The following is a 22068-nucleotide window of genomic DNA, read 5'->3' as shown; positions in this document are numbered from 1 at the left end:
CGATGCTGTTCATGGGGAGGTGCCTTGCCCCAGCACGGCCGCCTCCCAAACCAGCCCCCGCAGACAGCTCAGGGGGACCCTTTTCCTCAGTGGGGTATCGCAGAGAGCTATACTGGGAAGGTGGCCTCTGCAGGGAGGCCGTTACCCTCGTTTAAGTTTTTCACCTGGAAGGAGTGGGATACCTTACGTGTATGCGATGTATATGTTAGTAAGTCAATGTATGCATTTCTGCTGTAAGCCTTTCTGTGCACTGAATCTTGTAGTTCATACAAGCATGTAAATTGGTGGGTAGTCTTTATACGAGAAACGGTTAAACTCCCTGCAGCAGGTTGTTTTGCTCAGCGGCGTTGCTCCGTGCCGGGACAGGCGCTCCCGGGCCGGGACCTGGCTGAGGCCATCGTGCCCCTGCCCCATGGTACGTGTGGGCCAGCGCAGGCGGCGAGCCCCTTAGGTGAGCCCCGAGGGTTGGTCTCCCACATGCCCAAAGGCTGAGCCATTCTCGCCTTCCCTGCCCGAGGGGCTGGAGCACAGGGCAGAAAGTACGTTTACATTGATACCTGTGTGCCTTGGGCTCACACCAGCTCCCTGCACAGACATCTGATATTAATGTAGTATTCAAAGGCTTTTACTATTGTTTTTTACTATTGTTTACTATTGCTTTTACTATTGTTGTTGTTTATTAAAATGGCTGGTTTGTGCTGACGTATAGCTGTACCCGATTCCCATGCGGCCACGACTTCAGACAGCTATCCGGTTACACTTGCCTAAGATTTATTGCTTCTTGATTCTCACCCTCTCTGTGAGTAGTTCTGTGGTTTTCTCCTCTGAACCCCACCAGTGAGTGGCTTTTCATTTTATTTATATGCGTTGGTCTGGTTGACCACTTGCCACCCCATTGTGTACGAACTCACGATGGAAGGTCCAACAACACAGAAATAACTGCTGCAGAAGGATTTCATTCTGAACTTCAGTAAGGAGACAGATTTTTTTTTTTCTTCTTTTCCTTCCCTAGTCCTGTTTCTTTTTTAAAATAAACCATGCAGTTTATTTCTTTAGTCCAGCTGCCCCCATCCTCCAACCATGTCCTTTACTTCATCGTACCACAGAAATGATGTGGTTGTTGGTAAGGGTAGGCAGGAGCAAAGTGTACTTCCACGCTGCTGTGCCTCCTCCTCTGAGCTTCCTCCTCTCCATGCAGTGAGAGGGAATGTTTCCAGAACAGCCTTCAGGGGAGTAGCTGCGAAGGAGGGATTGGAGCTGGACACTTAGGTTACTTTGGATATCAGAAAGCTTGTCTTGGATCTGTTGAAATGTGTCGTTTCTGCCAGTCTTGGCTGTGCTGGGAAAAAACAAACTACAGAGAATATGCCCTCCCTAACTTTTCACCACTGCTTAAATGTTACCTTCTGCTTCTTCCTTTGTCCCTCCTCAGGCTTTCCAAAATACTGATGCTGGTACTGTTCTGCTTTTCCCAACCGTGAGAATCAGCAGCTTTCTTCATGTGCTGCTGTAGCTTCGTTTGTCTCGAGAGCATACCCTCTCTGAGAGTGTGCTATTTATTAACAACATCAAAATGGACCTTATTTTAAAGCCATTTTGTTCTTCCTCCAGATCCAAAATGTCCAGGAGACGTGGATCTCCAAAGCGGCGATTGGGACATCAAGACGATTACCAGCTCCCTGAAGTTTTATCTCAGGTAGCACTGCAGGTCACACCTGCCCCGAGTGGGCAAAAGAGCTTGGGGCTGATCCAGCTGAAAAGCGGAGCGAACAGCCAGGTGTAACATCCGGCTGTTGGAAAGGGCAAAGAAGCGACAAAGGCTTTGGGAAGAGGAATGGATTTTTTTTTTCTTCTTTGAGAAATATGCCTATACCCCACATCCTATGGGGAAAGCTGTTTGAATAATACTGGCTGGGAGGGAGATGCCTCCTGGAACCGGTGGTGCTGGAGGGCGAGCAGGTTTGCCCGTCGGTCCTTCGAGATCCGTCACGAGTGGGTCGCGCTGCCCTGCCAGAGCTCAGTTTTGTTTCTGGTTATTGCAGGAACCTGTCTGAACCCGTCATGACATACAAGCTCCACAAAGAGTTGGTCCTGGCTGCCAGTAAGTCCCACAGCTGCCCTGCCGGCGGTCCCTAGCCCTGCCCTCCCCAACCAATGCACATCAAAATCACTTGACAGAGCTCTACCAGCCCGACAGCGGGTGTCCACCCGCTTCCCCCTGTCGAAAGAGGAGTGACCCTCTCTTCTGAGTGCTTAGTTGTGCAAGGGAGGCGGTGGCATTTCTTCCCTTCTTTCCTTTGCTATTGCAGTGCTCTTCCCTCTAACAGGGTTTCCTGGTCTCAGAGGGTCTGGAGAGCCAGGGGATGTCAACTAACCTGAAATCAGCACAGGTGTCCCAGAAGTATTGTTTCTCGGTAGTATTAATATATTTATTTTAAAACCTGTGAGGGAATGGCACGTGCTGTTGCTACGCAGATAGATGGGTGCTCCCTTTAACTCGTGAAATTTGTCCTGCGATATTGAATTCAAAGTGTCTATCAGTACATGAAAGACATTTTTCTGCTGCAGCTCTTGGGACTGAGCCACAGCCAGCATTAATGGAGGTTAGCCAAGTAACATGGGTATACTGACAGGGCGTCACCTGTGCTAAACTGGCCAGTCCTCGCCTCTCCTGTTGTTATGGCCATTTTGAATAAGCCGTAATAATTCTGAACTGGCTTCATCCTCACAGCGTGTTGAGAGCCAGCATGCTGAGATGGAGACTAGAGGGATACAGGGAGTTGGTCATCTCCCTCAGCATGAGAGCACTGGCATTTGGAAATTTATGGCACACTCAGAAACACTTTGGATTAAAGCATCCTTCACACCCCCATGCCTCCTTGAAGTCAACGGGAGGGTAGGAGAACGCCTGCCTCTCCTCAGTTTGGGCGGCTGGAGAATTAATAACACTCATTCTTTCTTGGAAAGGAAAATTTTCTACCCCCTGCTGATTGTGCTCAAGCCCAAGATTTATTAGTTTCAGAACTGGTTAAACCAATGATGGCTGGGTATGTGCAAAACCATAATCTCTTCCCTACCCTCCCTCAGAAACTTGCACCATTAAGCTTCCCAGCTACCAAGATCCCACACTATTCTTTTCACACCGAGTATTTTATTGTTTCTTGATTATTTATGCTTCTAAGGGTGACCTCTTTGGGTCAGGGACTCAATCTTTTTCCCTCCAGGACATTTTACGACATTGTTCAGTGTTACAGCTATCTGGGCTGATAAGATACCCAGCAGAGAGGCCGTGTATTCCCCAGGTGTGCTGGTGTGCGGGGCGAGGGTGCAAAGGGGAGTACCCGGCCATGCCCAGCCTGTTTCCCTGGCTGTGCTCAGAGGCAGAGTGCGACCCTGAGCTCCGTTTCAAGCTTCATTTCTCCCTCTTTCCACGTCATTTTGTTTCTCACAATGATTACCCTGTTGCTATGTAATCTCACTTTCCTTCTGCTTCCCATCACTGGGTTTGGCCAGCCAGCCCTATGTTGCAGAAGGAACAGCTCCCACAGATTTTCTTTGGCTTGATCTTTCTCTTATGTATTTACTTTGAAAGTGGTGGGCACAAACTTTTCTTTGTGTTACTTCTTTCCAGAATCTGAGAACCTGGATTACAGGCTGGGAGCCATTCACGCACTGGTCTATAAACTACCTGACAAGAACAGAGAGATGTTAGAGCTCCTCATACAACACCTCGTCAAGTAAGCAGACATTTTTCTCTAAAGCCAAAGTAAGGGGAATAATGGAATTAGCAGAACAAGCCTTTTTTTGTGGCAGGTTTGCAAAAATGTATCCACCATAGTCCCCCTAGGAATTTACGTCTGGACTACACAAATGGTATGATTATCCGTGCTACCCACTGCGTTAAGTGATGCTTCTCTTTCTAATTGCCACTTTCATCCCCTTTCTGACAAGCACCAAGCAGAAAATAATTTTAAAATGAAAATACCCTCTGACAATAGAGCTATAAATGGTCACCTCTCACTGCAGTTAACAAGAACGTTAGGTCTGGGGTTTGGGAATGGCTGTAGGACCTGTGCCCATGGGCTGAACGTGAAGCATGCTTTGGTTGTATCTCCAGGTCTATGGATTCAATGTCCTGAGCCCTTAGAGCAGCACAAAGGCTTGAGCGTGACAGTCTCTGCTGTCATACAGGTGTGTTGGCTGCTTGATGGCACTGAGCAGCCCTGCTTCCACGTGCTTCCACCAGTGAGCCACTGAAAAAGTCTGTTACTTGATGATAATGGCAGCAGCACTGCATTGGGAAATAGGTATTTTCCTGCCTCCTTGTCACACCGAATGCAAAGGCTTAGTGTGGAAGCTCTGCCCTCTCCACCCCAGGGGGGAGCAGGGGCACATCAGGGAGAAAAGCTTGGTTGACAAGCCATGCCGAAGCTCAAAAGCAAGGGAGCAATCAGTGTGCAGGTCAGGAAGGACCAGGGCTTGCAGAAGCAATGGCTTTTGTATGACAGGACTTGCTTTGGACCTTTGGAGAAGTCTTTTTCAAAACTAGACTGTTTCAGAAATAAGCAGGGCTGATCTGGGATTGTCACGCCCCGACACTCGAAGGGGAGTGCTTGGCCCTCGGTGCCATGCCCCCTCTTTGGGGCGAGGAGGGCTGGCTGGGGGGTCCTGCCTGCCATCCGGTTCCAGCCTTTCATGCACACGTTTGTGTGGTTTTAAGAAACCTTTCTGCGTAAGTGGCAGAGCTGAGAGTGTCTGGCCTGCAGTCCGATGAAGCTAACGCTGTACTCATGGTCACTGTGTTTATTCCTTAAAGTGTTTACGCTTAAATTCTGTTCCCTCTCCCCTCATACTGACAGAAACCTCTTCAACACCAGAGCAAACCCAGAATTCATTACATGTCAGCGTCAGAGTCTCTCTCCTCTGGTCCGCTTCTGGAAACAGGTAGTGCCCACCGAGGTGGTTGGTACTTCAGTCAGCAATTGGTGCTGCTCCACAGGCATGCACGTTCCTCCAAAGCTTGAAGGCTGCTGGACAGAGAGAGCTCTGTTCTGTGAAAACAGTGGTTCTTTCAGAAAGAAGATGCTGTGTAGAGATTTATTGAAAACCTCCAAAGTGTGCTCCCTACATTCAGTCCTTCTCCTTCAGAGAGAGGAAGGATTAAAGCCAAAAGTCAGTTCTGGATAAACAGGATATTCCAATTCAAATGATTCCTTTTGTGTATATGTTGTGCAGATGACTTTTGATTGCAGAGTTAAAAGATGAGCTAGGAGTGGGAACGGATCAAATAAAAATGCTGTCAGCATGTTGCTCTCCCAAACAGCTGTCCTCGCCAAACATGCATGTCATAGCTAGAGACATGTTTTATCTCTGGTAGGGCTGGGAAACAAATTCTGCTGAAACAAAATGAAGAAAATTGAATGACTGATTCCTACTGTATCCTTTTTTTATTGCATGGAATAAGATCTGTTTGAAAAAAACAAACCAAACCCTATCCCTTCTTTCCCTCCTCTCCGCAGCATATGTGAGCACAGCCGAGAGAATCTGATGTCACCATCTAACATGGGGGTGATATTTGGACCTACCCTCATGCGAGCACAGGAGGACACCGTGGCAGCGATGATGAACATCAAGTTCCAAAACATAGTAGTTGAGATCCTCATCGAGCACTTTGGGAAGGTACAGGTGGCAGCCCCGGAGCGCCTCCACGCAGCTCCTGGCTGCTCCATCATGTTCCTGCCAACTGTTGCTGTGGCAACCATGTAGAGCTCTGGCTCCTTTTTCTGGAGTCTCCTTAGGGGCTGGGATGGTTTTATATAATATACTCTTCTGAAATGTTTCAGAAGGAAACAAAAAGTGTAGCAGATATGTTCCTCACTGTTGCCTTTAGCTAGTTCCGAAGGAAACCCTGAGTCTAAGGATTTTTGCTTTTCTTTTTAAATAAGAGGAATCTTCATTGAAAAAAAACCTATTCTATGCCTGGACATTACAGGACTTTACGCTTTCCTTTGCTGAAGACAGGACCTAGACCAGAGCATAACTGGTTTCAACAGGCATAGTCCAAGATGAGACATTATACAACTATTGATACAGGTGAAAAAAAACCACAGCAGACAAGTATTGAAAGGTTGATGAAAATAATTCAGCTGTGCATACGATCTGTCCAGATCCAGGTGTAGGGATGGCGTGGGCAAGTCTGGGGAGGGGAGCTGCTGCCTGGGGTTGAGCTGTCAGAGAAGACTTCAGCAAGTGGCCGGTGCCTGTCGTGCTGGGGCAGAGCTCTGCACAGGGCACTGCACCCTGGCGAGGGCTCCAGCAGCATTTGCTTTTCATGGGATCTTTGCTGAATATTTTTGTCTAAGAGCATTGCCTAAATGCACGGTCTGGATTAGTCTGCTGTGGTGGGTGCTGAAGATTCACGTGCAGACAACAGCTTTGTATCGTGTGGTGTTTTGTCTCCTGATGGAAAGCAGGGTATTCCACTGTCTTCTGTATTTGCGCTTTCTCCTCGTGATATGTGATATAATGGCTTAGGGTATTCAGGGTGGCTGGAGGATGATAGAGCTGTATGTTAATATTTAAAAACCTGACAAGTGTTTGCATTCAGATCAGCATACCAGGGACCAGATTGCTTTCCTGATAACAGCACTAGGTTTGAAGGAGTGAGTTTGGTCCTTCAGCTTTTCGTAATACTTTACAGAGCGTCCAAACAACCTCTTACGTCTTAGAGGTAAGGAAAGTTTGAAGCCATCCTTTAAAAGATGTTCTTTGCTGTGAGGAGGATGGAGTAGCACTCCCAGCAGCACACGTACAATAGTGAAGCTCCCTTTCTGGGAAACGAAGAGGAGGCCGAAGCTGAAAGAGCAGGGTTCTTGCAAAAGTGGATGTGGAGTCGGAGCAACCAAACGGGGACCAGATGGGTAGCGTGGGAGTCGGTTGTGGTGCTGAGGATTGAAACCAGAGAAACGGGATGAAAGAGCTCAGAGAGACTTTTGAGTATCCACAGAAGAAGCTCACAAGCCAGTTTCTCTGTAGTTCTCTGCAAACGCTTTAAATAAGTTCCCGCAACAAAACAGGGAATTTTTTGTGTGCTGGGGTCCTCGCACAACTTGCTCCAGAACTGAGCCTCTGTTGTCCCCTCTTGTACAGCCTGCGGTGCAGGCTGAGTCAACACACAATTTACACTGCCACCTCTAAGAGCTGGAATTAAATCTTTAATTAGGCCAGGCATCTCTTTGCTTGCTTTTAATTTCTTCAGCAATAAGGTTAAGTTAGTAACATTTATTAGATTGAGCTTGTAAGTTCAGCGTCAGCGCTGAAAGTGTTTTCAGCTCACACATGAGCAAACATTCTAAATGAGTCTGGAGGAAGAGAGGGATATGGTTTATATAGTGCAATATGAAGACTCTAAGGACAAAATAACTATTCATGAAGTCTTTGTGGATAATTACTGTTTCCACAGCTTATATTTCAGTGCCATGGTTAAATTAAATAAGTTGATCACTCTGGAAACACCTTCTTCACTGTACAAGCCTTCTAACTGTCTGTCAATATCTTTGTACCTTCCAAGTTGTTTAACTTGGATTTTCATTTAGAAGGCAGAAGCAAAGCAGAAGCTGCACCCACGTCTTGAAGAGTAGTTTGCAGTGGGTTTTAGCGTGGTTTTCCCATGTTGAAAAGCATCTCATGAAAACAGCATTCTGTGATACCTGTATTAGCATCCATGGGGAACTTAACACTTTTTTTTCTTTAAAAACCAATATTGGACATTTGTCAGTATATAGGAATAAGGTTGACGTTTCCAGAAAATTGCCCTGCTGCAGGTAAACCTTTGCTATTTTAATAATACACGAGCTGCAGCTTTTAAATCACAGGCTGTTAATGTCACAGCAAATTCCTCTGAATCCAGGCAGGGGGAACGCACCAGACCTTGTATTCTGGAGCGGAGAAAATGTACTGCCCCTGCAAAGCCCCTGTTGGCATTAAGCATCAGCAGCCACACCGTGTCACCGAATTGAGAAAGAAAAGCAGCTGAAATTACGAGATTGGGGTTTGGAGCTCGTTTGGGTCTTTGCCCTAGATTGCCCCAAGAGGAGCCGCACGGGCAGCTGCAGAGCGTGTTGTTCCTCCTCCCTTCATACAGAGCAGTGCAGACTAAGTCAGGAGCAAAGCCCGAGTACCAGCACGCTGTATTTATACCGAGCCTGCTGAGTGAAAGCCTGGGCAGGCTAGGCTAGGCGCAGCTCAGGTCCGACCTTGCCCCTGCGCTGGCCAGGCAAGAGAGGTGTGGGGAGCCCGGCTGCAGAGATGGCCGGTGCCCACCCTCACCGTGGTACACTGTACCTGGTCTTTGGGATCGAGAAGGTTAAAGTGAGGGCATGTTTTTCTCTCTCATCCCCCATCTTGATTTCCCAGAACTGCTCTTTGGCTGGGAGCAGAAAGAACATGCTTTTGGTTTAAGTTACAAAACTGGCGTACTTAATCAAATCAGAATGTTAATTTTGTCATTTAAAAATTTTTCTGGGTGACACAATAAAATTGTGCTTCCATAACAAAGCGTGCACGGAGGGAGCAGTGACGCTGCTCGTCAGTTGGGTCTGGTGTGAGCTCTCATCACCTGGGCTTGAGCCGTCTCCTGCCGACAGCCGGGAAGGGACCAGCTCCGTCTCGGCAGCCCGTGCCATGCTGTCAGCAGTAATTCACTCTTTAAAGCCTGATATAAATTCAATTAATATCGGTGGGAAAAACACAAGAGCAGTTGGTTTTGGTCCTGAATGTGGTGTTTCAGATCTTCAAGAGACTGCCCAGAGGCTTAATTGTTTTTCAGCTCTTAAAAAAGGCACTGACATAAGTAAGAACCTCTAAATTAAACCCAACCAAATAGATGCCGTATGACCAGTAAGAAAAGGAGAGAAAACTCCTTAGCAGCATTGCTTTTATGCCAGTTTTTCATCCAAGATAATTTCATAGTGCTACACACTTCATGGTAAGCGAAGAGCTGAAGGGGGTTTTAGCATTAAATCTAAAACAATGCCATTTTGTTCGGGTGCTTTCTGTAGATTGTATCACCTCGCTGGTGTGGAAATCTCGATGTTTCTCAGAAACTGTCAGCTTCAAAGCTTCCTTCATCTGCTCCAGGATAATTTGCTTCTACACATTTTGTCTATATTTGTGATTTTGCTGCGTTAATTAGTTTAGTGCTGCAGTGGGTGTGCAAGGTGCAGAGGTGGGCAGCCTGTCTGTATGAAAGCCCACGGCAGGACACGTCTGTGGAGCCATAACTGAAGCATCAGCCCTGCTCCAGCCCCTCTCTAGCCCTGGCAGCTGCGGCTTTCCCGGCTGCTGCCGACCCTTGAGAGCGGCTGGTGTGCACCGTCTGTCCCTCTCCAGAGAGGCTGGAGGAGCTGGGGTCGCAGGGCTGGAGCAAACGGCTGCGAGGGCCCTGCCAGGCTCTCGTGGGCTGTGGCGGGTCGGGGTGCTTTGGAGCAGCCCTGGCTTTTCCCTCCTGGGTCAGTCAGAGGTGACTCAGGCCGCAGACCGCTTCTGTGCGTGCTGGAGAGCAGAGGGGAGCCGGGCAGCCCTTGGCAAAGGCAGTGGGTGGCCGCTTGCCATGCACAGCTGGGTCTTTGCTCCTGGCGTGGCTCAACCGCCAAACTCCTTCCCAGAGGCAAGCGACCTGACGGCTTCGAGCGCGGCGGTGGCGTGCTGGGCTCGGAGGGCTGCCCGGCACGCCGGCGTGGCGCCTGGCCCGGCGGCGTTTCTGAACCACGTGCTGCTGGAGGCTGGGCAGGGCCATGGGGAAGCTGTCGGTGGTGGCCACCATCCACCTCTGCGGGGCGGGTGGACCGAGGTGAGGCAGCAGCCCCTTCGTGTCGGGCTGGGTCATCTAAACGTGTCTGCTTTTACAGATCTACTCCGGGCCCCCAGAAGACACCACCGCGCCCCCGGTGCCTCCTCCCAGGGTGGCTGCCCGACGGCACAAACCCATCACCATTTCCAAACGTCCTCTGAGGGAAAGACCTGTCTTCTTCGGTGCTTCTCTGGAAGAAAGTGGAGGTTAGTCCAGCTGTTCACTGATGCCGTACCTGCCTCTCACCCCTCCTGTTTCTTTTAACACCTTTGCAGGAGCAATGGAAATAACAATAGCAGGACTGCACTTCCCAGGCCATGAACACGGCAGGTGGTGAGGTCTGTTGTTCAGTGAGAAAGGAAAGCAAAAAAATACTCGCACATAGGTTGCATCATCTCACAATTCAAATTCCATGGGGATTTTTTTTTCTGTTACTTGCAGCATTCTCTATTAGCTAAACTAAGACTGGTTCTTGCATATGAGAAGCCCAGTGGAGAGGTTTTGTGGCTTCAGAGGCAAAAATGCAAAGTGATGCAAATGCAGCTGAGGAGCAGAGCTGGTGGGACGGGAGCGAGCGTGCCCCGGCTGGGGGTGGGCTGTGTGCTGCTGGAGTCGTGTCCTGCTGGAGCGCATCAGTCCCGAGAGGGTCTGCAGGGCTGGCTCAGCTGCTGGTGATTTTACATCCAGAGCAAGAACACTGAAGCACTTTTTCAGGACCCAGTGATAGTATTTTCTAGACCAAATACAACTCTGCTGTTAAATTCATTTGATTGTAAGGAAATGGTAAGTCCCTTATTATCATGTCCAAAGGCACATCAATTTAAAATCATGTTTCTCTCTGCACCTGATTTGCTCTAATTGTCATTGCAAGCTGTGCCCTAGATCTCATCATCACCAGAGAGATGAAAAGTCTTTGTTACAGTTTTCAGAGCTTTGATGATGTGTTAGGCTTAATACTACAAGTGTACTTTTTGGCACTGGCAAAACATGATTGATTCAAATTGCTCTTTAAAATCACAAGACTGCTCACGTAGTTAGAGATGGCCTTGCATTTAAACATTTCTCTGAACTGGGAGCAGAAGCATTAGCGTTTGACTGCACCAAGGCTGCAGGGTGCAATCAGTTTCATAGCAGCGCTTCTGCATCCTGTGCGTGGGTCTCCAGCACAGCAAGAGCGATGAGATGAATGATTTGTGGAGGGACATAAAAGCATGGTACGCAACTTCTCATGAGCAAGAGTACTGGAAATTTAAAAGAAACCCATAAGTATATTCTGTTATATTCAGCATTGTTTCAGTTTTCTTTATTCCTCAGCACTTGCGTGAGCTACTTGCTGTTTGCATTTTGCTCAGAGTGAGGAACTGTCGCTGCCAAATCAGCCGTCTCCTCCGGGCTCCCCGCCATGAGCGTGCTTGTCCCGCGGTGCCGCAGGAGCTGTGCAGCTCTGGGGAAGAGCTCTGCACCTCTGCAGAGCAGAGACCGCGACGCCTCCGCGCTGCTTCCTAACCTGATGGCTGTCTGTCCCCTTGGCTCCGCAGCAGACCAGCACGGCCAGACCCCCAACGGCAGCGGCAGCGTGGAGGCCCCCAAGCCGCTGCACCGCAGTCGCCTGCCCGCACCCCGGCCCGGGGGGGACGAGCTGGGGCGTCCCCCCACCGAGGGCCGCCCCGACCCGCGCGCCGAGGCGGAGGTGGGGAAGCTGGTGGCCAGGCTGCAGGACGGAGGAGCGAAGCCGGCTGGCAAGGCTGCCAACGGGGTGGTGGCCAGCCCTGCCCAGAGGACCTCCACGCTCCAGGCCAGGAGGCCGGCTCCCCGGCCGGGGATCTACGGCAGAGAGGGTGAGCGTGCGCCCGGGGCTTGCGCCGGGGTCCCATCTGGCGCGAGGCAGAAGGATGCCATTCTCCCGAGGAAAGCTCCAGGCGCCCAAGCCAGCCCTCCCCGCTGCGCATCGTGCGCCGGGACAGCCGGAGCGGGTGGGGGGCTGCTCGCCTTGAGTCCTCTTGATGCAGCTCCGCAAGGGGGAGGGAGACCAGAATTGAGATGTGGGCATGGGCCCGCAGCCCGAGGGTTTGATCAGGCCTTGGCCTCCTGAGTTGTCCCGTTTTATTTCAGGCAGTGGGTACTTTTGGTCTGCTGCTTGGTGGGGGTGCGGCTGCTGCGGAGTTCCCGAGCAGCCTGCAGAGCCCGGTGCTGGTGCCGGTGCTGCCTCTCCTCAGCTGAGCCAGGCAGATGCCACCAGCGTCAGATGAAGCTGGCTTCCCGGGCAGCAGCTGAGCCTCTGCTTGTGCTGAGCTCAGCCTAGCTCAGTGGAGTGAGCTCAGCCTAGCTCAGTGGAGTCATAAAATTCAGACTTGAGTAGCGATATAAAGACCATTAAACCTGAAGCAATTTGTACCCAGTCTAACCAGCCGTAAGTGCTCTGGATTGTCAGCGCTCTCCTCAGCAGAGATGACGAAAATGGCAAAAGTCACTTTCACATTTTAATTTCTGATGGTTTTATCTGCCAGGCCCCCTGTGACGCAGCTTCTGGCTTACCCCGAGGCTTTACTGGGAACATTTATTTCAACAGTTCATCCGTTGGTGTTAAATATAAATAATGGTTATTATTTATAATAAGCTTATAATAAGCTTTATACAGAAATTTATTACAGGTAGAAATAATTAGTTTGGGGCCAAATCTGAGCTGGCGTTGTCTGTTTCAGTGGAGGAAGGCAGGTAGGTGTTTGTGTATCTGCGTCTGTAGACATTCTCCCCCGCAACACCAGGGAGCCGTTTGCAGGGCAGTACGCATTGCTGTAACAGCAGGTATTCGGCGCTGAGTTTTATAAAATACTCAGGACAATGGTCATCTTAAAAGATGTATTGCTTTCTGCAATTTGCCAGCTTCTCCTGTGCACTTTCCAGTGCCTTACAGATGCTGTCATACCCTGACAGCTTCACAGTCCTGTATTTAGAAAATAAAAACCAGGCTGCATTCTTGACAAATGACTCCCATGTGCAATGGAGAGAAAGAAGGAAGGCCCGGCTGGGTAGCACAAACCGGCTTTATTTAAATTTGTCGCATAAATGGTAGGTGGAAATCTGCTTTTGGAAGAGTGAGATAGCTTTTAAAGTTGGCTTATACATCAACTGTATTTAGCGCTTCCAAGTTTTATGGTTTTGCATTATCACACATCGCGTGCTGACAGCATGTCCTGGAGCCACAGCGTAATAAAACTGACTGTGTTGATCCTTGAACGTATATATAGAACACTGAAGTAGTAATAAAGTTATATTGCAACTGTGTTGATACTTGTAAATCAGTGCTAAGAATGCTGTATTGAGCTTTTAATGTGCACAGTTGGGGGGTAATTTTGAAAAACTGGAGAAACGAAGAAGAAGTATAGGCTGAAGGATTAGAAAACAAAGAAAAAACATGTTTTTTTTACTCAGAAACTCAAGTGATACAGCTTACCAACGAGAAAATTTAGGATCAGAATTCACAAATGTGAGTATGGAAGAGAGTTGGTTAAGGACTGGTGTTGGAACTAGCACACTGGGATATAGTAAGGTTCAGGTTGACAAAGCCTTGGTTAAGTAGTTGCAGGAATTAATTATCTTACCAAATAGAAAAACATCTTTGACTTATGTCTCATCAGAAACAGGACTCTCTAGTAGTGGAAATGTCTAAATGGGAAGGGGAGGAACCCAGCCCTTCCGGTGGTTTTGAGCCATATAAATGGCCAGATGAGAAGATCACAAGGATTGCTGTCCTCGGAAATGCGCCCTGGAGGTCTGGGTGCTGGAGGGAAGGTGCTGGGGTCACCAGGGGTGTCAGGTAAAGTCTGACACTTTTCCTTATTCACTTAACCTTCGAGGGTTAAGTGAATAACGACGATGGCTGGATCTTGGGGAAGAAAAGCAGCCAAGGCAGGAACTCCGGTGAGCAGAGCAGAAAGCCAGGGGAGAGGACAGTTAGTGCCACTGCCCAAGATGAAAGCTCGGAGAAGCAGTGGCCCCGGACTGCATGGATTGCCGATTTGTGCTATTTCTCTCACTTTTGAAGAGCGGCACGGCACAGGTTTTGTTTAAGAAAACTTCTTGTTCCCAGGCAAGATAATCTTTGCAATAGCAACTCTATCAAGTTTGTCATCACAGGGTCCAGCATCAGCCCCTCTTTCTAGTGCCAGGAAGGCTGTGCTGGGGCAGGCAGAATGGGAACTGCCTTTTCCTGGGACTTTTTCCCTAAATTCTGGCTATTGGCTGCTGTCAAAGAGAGGATGTTGGGGCAGGCAGACAGACAGACAGAACTAAGCCCACTAACTTGTTTAATGCCTCTTCATAAACATCTAGCCCTCCACCAAAGCTTCGTACTCAGTGTTTGTAATCCTCAACCTTGCAGGCGAGTACGATGGTGTCCCTAAGCCACGATCCCATGGCGATAAGCCCGTGATAACACGTCCCCCCGTGAGACCTCCAGACCCACCGTGCAGGACTCCTGTGCCTCCGAGGCTGGAGCAGAGGCCGGATCTGATAGCAGGAACAGCGGAAGAGATGCCTTCATCCGTGTAAGTCAGCAGCCCTCGGCAGGCGCGCGATACCCGGGGTGGGCAGCTCAGCCCGAGGGAGCTGCCGGCACCCGGCGGCTTGGGGAGCGTGTGGGGGGACAAGGTCAGCCCAGGCGGCGGGAGTAGGAGCTGGTGTCACCTACTGGGAATTCTGGAAGCGGAGGAGGAGAAATACCATGTTGGTTTCTAGCGCTGGTGGCCTACAATGGCTGCAGCCCGTGGATGTCCCCTTCGATACCGGTGCAAGCGCGGGTTTGACCATTGCGTTGGAAAGCTATGCAGAGGGCACGGCCTGGGAGGGGAGCACGGCCATGGCAAAGGCAAACACAGGCAGGAAGAACAAAGCTCTGAACCTTCTCAAGTACAGCCCTGGGGCTGAGCTTTGTCCCATCACCTTCTCTGCTATTTCTTGTGTCAGTGAAGCTGGAGAGCCTCTCCCTGCCTGGCTCTGAGCAAGCCTCTCAAATGAGACGCTTCCCAGGGAAGGACAAGATTCAGCTTTGATCTCTCTTAAGGAAACTGGATGGAGTTCAACTTCATTATCAGATTTCTTTCAGATTTTAAAGGGACAGAAACCCTGCTGGCTTCAATGGGAATTAAAAAACAAAAAAGAGTGACTAAATACACGGATATCTCAGCCCAGCAGCCAGGACCGGGTTGGTGCGGAGGCTGTAACCTGGGTGCTGCCATGGAGCTCGCTGCTGCTGTGCATGCAGCAAAGTTGCGCGTTCCATTCCCCTGCCATCCTAGCAGGGCAGCACCCTGGTTACAGGTCTGCGCTAACGCCCCTCGCCCGGCCCTCTGCCACTACGCTGCAGCCCTGGGGTGTGCGGGGGCCACCCCCCGGCGCATCACCCTGCCCACAGAGGTGCAAAAACATTTGTCATGAACTGAAGTGTCGCTGTACTGTGGAAGCCTCTCAGCCCGGGAGTGACGATCTCCCGCAGCGGTCCTGGGGGAAGCGCCTGCCCTGGGAGAGCTCCCGAGTTCGCTCTGCGCTGGCCCCGGCTCTAAGCCGCGCTGTGCAGCTGATCCAGGCCCTGCATGTTCACTCCTTAGTCCAGCAAAGGGGCCCTGAGGTTCAGCTCCCCACCTGCAGGGCAGGAACAGGCCTTGCCTTCGCTCTCCTGAATCGCTTGTTAGAACTTCTCTTTCTATGAGGACAGTTGGAAGCTAAATATGAAGCACATAAAAACTGAAGGAGAGGCCATAAAAATTGATGGATGCAGGTTTATAAACCAGCATGTAGGATCATCAGCAAGAGCGTGGAAATAAGCAGACTAGCCAGAAGCGATCAAGGGCTGCCTGGCTGGGGCGGTGTGAAGGCAGAGGGGAATGGAGCTGGCAGCATGAGGAGCACAGCTGCTGCCTCGGCAGAAAAGACATTGTTTGAAGGTGATCGTCTTCAGTGTCTGCTAATGCTACTGCTCTCTTTCCTGGCACAGACGAGATCTAATTAGCAAATTGCCTTATCGGATAACTGGAGTGACCTCTCTTGTTCTCTTTGCAGGGTGGCCTCTAGGACAAAGTTCTTTGAGACAGCTTCCCGAAGAACAAGCAAGTAAGCCTGGCACTGAGAAGCTGTCATGTAAATAAAAGCAGCCCTGCTGCGTAGGGTGCTCCCTCTGAGGCAGAGCAAGTCAGCTTGGGAAGCCCCAGCCCCGACCTTTCTTGCCTCATACTCGTGTGCAGAAGATGGGTCTCAGCTAAAATGCTGGAACTAAACAAAGAGCACAAAGTGTAAAATGTGAATCCAGATACAGACTTGATAAGTTAAATGTAAATCTGCTAAGTAATAAACATATCTATGGATTCCTTTTATCATATGTGTGGATCTAAGTCAGCGTAGTGCACGTTGTACTTCTCAGCCTTTGCAAAGAGCAGAGATAACATCATGGGAGAGATGAGGAGGGCTGGTTAGATCGCAGCAGCTGATCAGAGACGCGAGACCAGAGAGCGGATGGTCCTACACACAATGTATGTGCAGGCGTAGCTCCACACAGAGAGGTACGGTGTGGCGGAGTGATAGCTTGGGCAGCGAAGCCTTTGGGCCAGGCTGGGATGGCAGAGCTTTGAATTGCAAGCATTGTCGTTTGTGGCAGCAGATTTCATTTGTAATAATATCTGCTCAAATAAGCTTCAGCTTCCAGCTTTTAAATATCACCAACCTCTGCCAAAAGTGTGAGCAGTTTTGCATGTAAGTGATAAATGTTGTCTGTTAGTGTTGACAGTGAGTTCACTTGTTATATTGAAAAATATATCCCAGCCCTCTATTTAGGTTTGTGGATCTGAGTTTGAGCTTGCTTATTGCATTAATTTTTTTTTTTCTGTATTCTTCTACTTCCTTACATACAGTTCTTCATCACCACAAGGCAGGATCCCAGGTGATGAGAGCTGAGGCTAAAGGTACGTGTTTATGACAATAAATCAAATAATAAACTAAAAGCACACATGTAACACAAATTTAGCATTTATGGGGTGGTGGGGGTCCAGTGGAAGCAATGGGAATCTCAAAAGAAAGATCAGGAGAAATGTCCTTCCTGTAGGAGACCCTTGCAGAAGGAAAGATAATGACTGGAGGTGGTCCGTGCTCTTCGTTGGGGGGGGTAGTATGGCAGGGTGGAGTAAATCAGCCTGCTCTGCCCTTCCTGAGCCTCCTCGCTGCAGCGCTCAGCGTAAACCTGAGCACTATGCAAACGGTGGTGCCGAGATCTGGGCTTGCTCTCGTTGTGGTTTTGCCGTTGCTGATGAATTTACACTGCTGCATAGAGCGTGCTGGTTTTCTTCTTCCAGACTTCGTAGCCACCTCAGCCCAGCTAGACCCAGGAGATCTTCTGTGCTTGTGAAACGGACGAGTCACAGCTAAGACTTTTCCAGTTCCAGTGCCCCTGGAGAGCAGCTATCTTACCGGACGATAATTTCAGAGCATGCTGTCGTAAGTGGCTCGAGAAATTAGAAGAGAGGGAGATAATGATGGAGAGAAGACCCTACTCAGACGTTTATGTTGAACTGTTCCCAGTCCTTCTGCCACTCCTCTCTGCGCAGGCTGTGAAGGATGCTCGTGTGTGCCCTTGCAGCTGAGCAGCAGCGTTTGCAGGGCTGGGCAAGCGCCGGCAGCACTGGGCAGAGCCATCCAGCCGACGGGCTGTGGAAGGGACAGTGGAGGACAGGAGTGGCCGTTTACCTGCTCACTTTTTGGGAAGTGCACCTTGGCAAGGGTGACTTTGGCAGACGTTGGAGTCGAAACGCAAGGGGCTGACTCCCCGGGCTTGGATGCAAGGGTAGAATGACTGGAGTTTGGGTTGGCCTCCCTTGCCATGAGAAGCTCCTTCCTTTATGTTATGTTTTCCTCGCTCTGTAAGCTATGCTGTGTTTTTCAGTGTGTAGGAGAGCAGTGCATGTTACTGGCAACGCTGCTTGTGTGAAGGCAGGCAGGACAGGAATTGGGGGGACCATCGTGCTTAGCTCTGTGGGACGTCTCTTCGTCTCCTCCCTGGTGTCAGCGTGCCCCTGTCCTGGGAAATGGCAGACGCAGCTGTGCCAGGGGGCTTTGCCTGAGCGGGGCCACATCCCTGGCCTGCGGGTCGGCTTTCCGGGCAGCACCGGCCGGGCCAGCAGGCTCCGAGAGCGCAGCTGGGAGAAGGAGGTGGCAGGCTCTCCTCCTCCTCCTTCTCCTCCTCCTCCTCCTCCCGCGTGAGCCACTCTCCCACCAGATCCGCTTCCCACAGGCCCACCAAGAAGTCTCTGTCCTGGGGTTATTCTGGTGGGCCAGCACAGAGGTGGTGAGGAACTGAAACTCGCTGAATATGGGTCAAAGCCCACCATTTTTCTAAGAGGCACCCAGTTTCTTGTTTGCTTGTCACATTAATTTCCAACCCAAGAGATGTTCCTCAGCAGCGGCCGTGTAGATGATGCCCTTTGATCTGCAAGGGTCTCTCCTAGCCAGGACCGCCCCTAGTACCCCTGTTAACAGTAGAGGCTTATTCGTGGTTCCAGCTGACACCAGGGCTCAGTTCCTGAGCTGTAGCATTTACCTGTAAATAGGCAATGAGCAGCTTCCCTGCTTTTTCTCACCAGCCCAAAGGCAGCTTCCCTGTTTTGAATGATTTTCCTTGGGTGCTGGGAGCACTCCCAAACCAGTGGCCAAACATCCCCATTTTAGCTGCTTCCCAGGTGCTCCATCCTCTCGAGCGCGCTTTGTGTCCTGCCTGGCGCAGGTCCTCGCCGTGCTGTCTCCTGACGCTTGCCTTGTGTGTGCATCTAGCGCCTGTCTGCTTTATTGCTGAATGTAATTCTGGCGTTCACTGGACACACGTGTCGTGTCAATGGTGCTTCTGCTCCCTTGGGCTTTGGCGGTGTCCCAGGAGCTCGCTCCTGTACTCCTGCTTTGAACAGTGGCACATAAAGTGGCTTTAAAAAACAAAACAAAACAAAACAGTGATATCAACACCTAGACTGCATTACGCACACCGGCATCTCAGGGCTTTTCAAAGCTACGGTGAGCCCTTTCTGCTGCACCCTCTCGCAAGCGGCTGGGAGGTGTGAGCAGCACCAAAACAGAGTGCATCGTGTTTTCCTGATCAGGTATCTAAGAGAGCAGGTAAGATGGAGCTGCGAGCCAGCGAGTCTGAAGGTGGGAGACTTGACCTGACCAGCCCAGAACGGCTGTGATTGCTGGGGAAGCCTCTCCAGCAGCCAGGCAGGGAGCCACCAGCCAGCCCGCGGTCTCCTGCCGCGGGCACACACTGGCGCCCGCGCCTGCCCTTTGGTGGCTTCATCACCTCCTGGGGTGGCTGTCCCAGAGGTGTCAGGCCAGTGGTTCCCAAAATGCCTTCCCCTCTTGGGACTGTGCGTTGACGGCCCCTCGAGGCTGTTGTTTTGGGAAGCGCCCAGGCTTCTGCTCTGGTGGTGGCACCCCCCACGCTGCACGTGGATGCTGCACAGCGCTGGCGCCCATCCCGTTGGAAATGGTGGCTGTTGCATCCCCCGCGCTGCTCGCGTACGGTCAGCCTCGCGCTCGCTGCTGGCACAGACCCTGCGGGACAGAGCTGGGGTCTGTGGGAAGAAGGAAATCCGAGGGAGTTTGGTTTTAAGTAAGTCTGACATTGTAAACAATGGAGGGAAGCAGCTTATTAGAAACGTGTTTCATTGTGTCCTTTTAAAGTCCTTTGTCACATGTGTCCTCCGTGCACACAGCTGAATGCTGGGGACCAGCAGTGGAGCAGCTGTAGGGTGTTCGGTTGTGCTGGTGGAGGGCTGTGGGGCACAATCCCTGCTGCCAGTGCCACAGGAGTGACAGCCGGGAACATGGGATTTGCCCCGTGCAGTGCGGCAGGGCCCCCCGGACATCAGCCATCGGAGCCGTTTTGTCATGTAAAAGCGTAGATTACTTCAAGTGTTTATAAAGTTTCCATGAAGTAAAAAAAAGAAGAGTCCAAGTGTGTTTTTTTTCTTCTTTAAACAATGTCCCAGTGTTGTTCATGCTGCAGCCATCCTCTGCTGTGCAGATCCCACTGCGCAGGTCCCGCGGGCAGCGCGGGACCCGTCCCAGCACCCCAGGGACGCAGCCGACCCTCCCTGCGCGTGGGCAGGGCACACGAGCGTGGCTCGGGGCAGTGGGTTTGCACTGGGGTGGGTTGTTCTGCCTGGTACAGAGAAGCATGTTTGATAGCATGTGTTTTTTAAACGTTTTCTCATTTTTAACTTCTTTTAACAGCTTACTGATTCTCGTTCAGCTGCCTCTGTCAGCATAAGCACCTTTCTACTTATTTATGATTACTGCAGACACAGCACTGGCTTCTTCCCATCTATCCGGCATCTTGTTCCCCTCCTCACATCTCTTTTCCCATCCCTCTCAACTCTGACGTTGCGATGTTGTGCACTAGCATTTGGTTTTCAGGCTTCTTGCTTTTATTTAACAAAAAGACCTCTCGCAGGAGAAAACAGCTTTCTCTCTTACACGGGAGTCTTGCAACCTGCTTTTGAGCCTGAATTTATGGTGCCTGACCAAGGCGACCACACAGGAGCTCGCGGATGCGCGGGGTGCCAGGAGAGGGAGGGTGTTCCTGAGGGAAGCGTGGGGTTGGTGAGCCGCCCTCTGCCCCCACCGCCCGGCAGCCTGCACGCTTTGCTTCCCTTCCCCAAGAGGAGATGCAGCCTCTTTCCACAAGAGTTCCTAAATATGCCACTCGCTTCTTTGTTGAGGGATTTTTTTTTTTTTTTAAACCTAATAACGTGGATGGAAAAGGCTGCAGCTCAGGAACAGCTCTGGCCGTTTGAGAGGAATGAATTCAGCTCTGGTGTCTCTGAGGGTCTTCAGCTGAACGATGGGGAGCGTTCTCATCTACACCCTTTTTAGGCTGCTAATTGCTGTATTCTTCTCCGTATCCTTGCTGCAATTGTTTTGTACCATCCCAGCCCTAGTTCAAGGGTGCTGAGCTTTGCAGCATGAGCTCCAGGTTTGCAGGCTCGGAGCAGGTCTGTGCCTTGCCCCGGCTCCGGGCTCCCGAGCGAGCGCCCGGCTGGGCACCATCCCCGCCGAGCACGGTCCTGCCTTCCCATTCCCCGTTCAGCATCGCGGCTCAGGGCCTGAGACCCCGCTTACCGGGGCAGGAGCGGTCCCGGGCAGTGGCACGCAGCGCTCCACGGCTCCCCCGAGGGGCATGGGGTGCCTGCGCCCCAGCACCCCCAACCACGTCCGTCTTCCAGCCTCGGGAATCGCTGGTGCCTGTTAAGCCCCTGCACAAGCCCCTGCACCATCCGCCACCCGGGACAGGAACAGAAAAGTCCCCAAAGCACCTTCCCAATGGCAGGATTTACTGCAGCTCCGTGTGTTTTGACAGTCTTGGACTTTCTTCTCTTACCAAAGAAGAAAATCGCTTTCCTGGCAGGGAGTGTGAGTGAAATGCTGATTTCTTCATAGCTGTGCTCTGCCGTTAGCGGCGGGTGAGCGCTGGCTGAATCGCAGAGTTCATGCATGAGGCTCATGGCACATAATGTGCAATGCTTCCTTTGCTCCCTTTTTGTTTTTCCCTGTCTCTTCAGCTGGAAAGACTAATCCTAATAGCGTAAGCTGGCAAGAGCCCGCAGTCCTGATCGAATTACTGCAGCGCACGGCAGGCCAGGGACCCTGGCAGAGACCTCCTCAGCAACTCCAGCCTCATGTGCAGCTCGTTACAGCGAGTGCTCGCAGGGCTCAGACGGTGAAACCGCTCCTTCGCGAGGGCTCGGATCAAATCCGTAATTAGGAGAGCTCAGCACGTAGGCGGGCACTCGAGCCAGGGGCCATCGGCTCAGCCGTGGGGTGCCTCCTCTGGCACGGGGGCAGGAGAGGGGCCGGGGGGGGGGCAGGAGAGGGGCTGGGGGGGGCAGGAGAGGGGCCGGGGGGGGGGGGCAGGAGAGGGGCTGGGGGGGGGGCAGGAGAGGGGCCGGGGGGGGGGCAGGAGAGGGGCTGGGGGGGGCAGGAGAGGGGCCGGGGGGGGGGCAGGAGAGGGGCTGGGGGGGGCAGGAGAGGGGCGGGCAGGAGAGGGGCCGGGGGGGGGGGGCAGGAGAGGGGCCGGGGGGGCAGGAGCGGGCAGGCGGCTCCGGCTGGCGCTGGGACATCGCCTGGAGATGCTCCATGGCCCCATGGGTCCTGCCTGCCACCGGCACAGGCAATGGCATGACCATGTG

The 22068-nt window shown here is 51.4% G+C and overlaps 1 protein-coding gene across 10 annotated transcripts in view; it reads left to right on the top strand.

Annotated features, from left to right (window-relative positions):
* Nucleotides 1-19827, top strand: part of OPHN1 (oligophrenin 1) — a 69839-nt gene extending 50012 nt beyond the window's left edge. For 7 of the 10 annotated variants that reach the window (XR_012675490.1, XR_012675493.1, XR_012675491.1 and 4 more), the window contains 11 exons: nt 1612-1696; nt 2043-2101; nt 3632-3737; nt 5520-5679; nt 9909-10056; nt 11389-11688; nt 14232-14397; nt 15908-15958; nt 16247-16404; nt 16753-16803; nt 17191-19827. Coding sequence is in view for 1 of the 10 variants with exons in the window: in XM_075161877.1 (XP_075017978.1) it covers nt 1612-1696; nt 2043-2101; nt 3632-3737; nt 5520-5679; nt 9909-10056; nt 11389-11688; nt 14232-14397; nt 15908-15958; nt 16753-16795 (1118 nt within the window). In the remaining 9 variants the exon portion in view is untranslated. Of the gene's footprint in view, nt 1-1611; nt 1697-2042; nt 2102-3631; nt 3738-5519; nt 5680-9908; nt 10057-11388; nt 11689-14231; nt 14398-15907; nt 16177-16246; nt 16405-16752; nt 16804-17190 lie in introns of all 10 variants that reach the window. The other 3 variants (XR_012675488.1, XR_012675489.1, XM_075161877.1) reach the window with 3 other exon arrangements.
* The last annotated feature ends 2241 nt before the right edge of the window (nt 19828-22068 follow it).

The sequence above is a fragment of the Calonectris borealis genome, chromosome 13 (assembly GCF_964195595.1).
Source record: "Calonectris borealis chromosome 13, bCalBor7.hap1.2, whole genome shotgun sequence".
Lineage (NCBI taxonomy): Eukaryota > Metazoa > Chordata > Aves > Procellariiformes > Procellariidae > Calonectris > Calonectris borealis.
The sequence above is the reverse complement of the archived record's forward strand: the minus strand, read 5'-3'. Positions and strand labels throughout refer to the sequence as shown.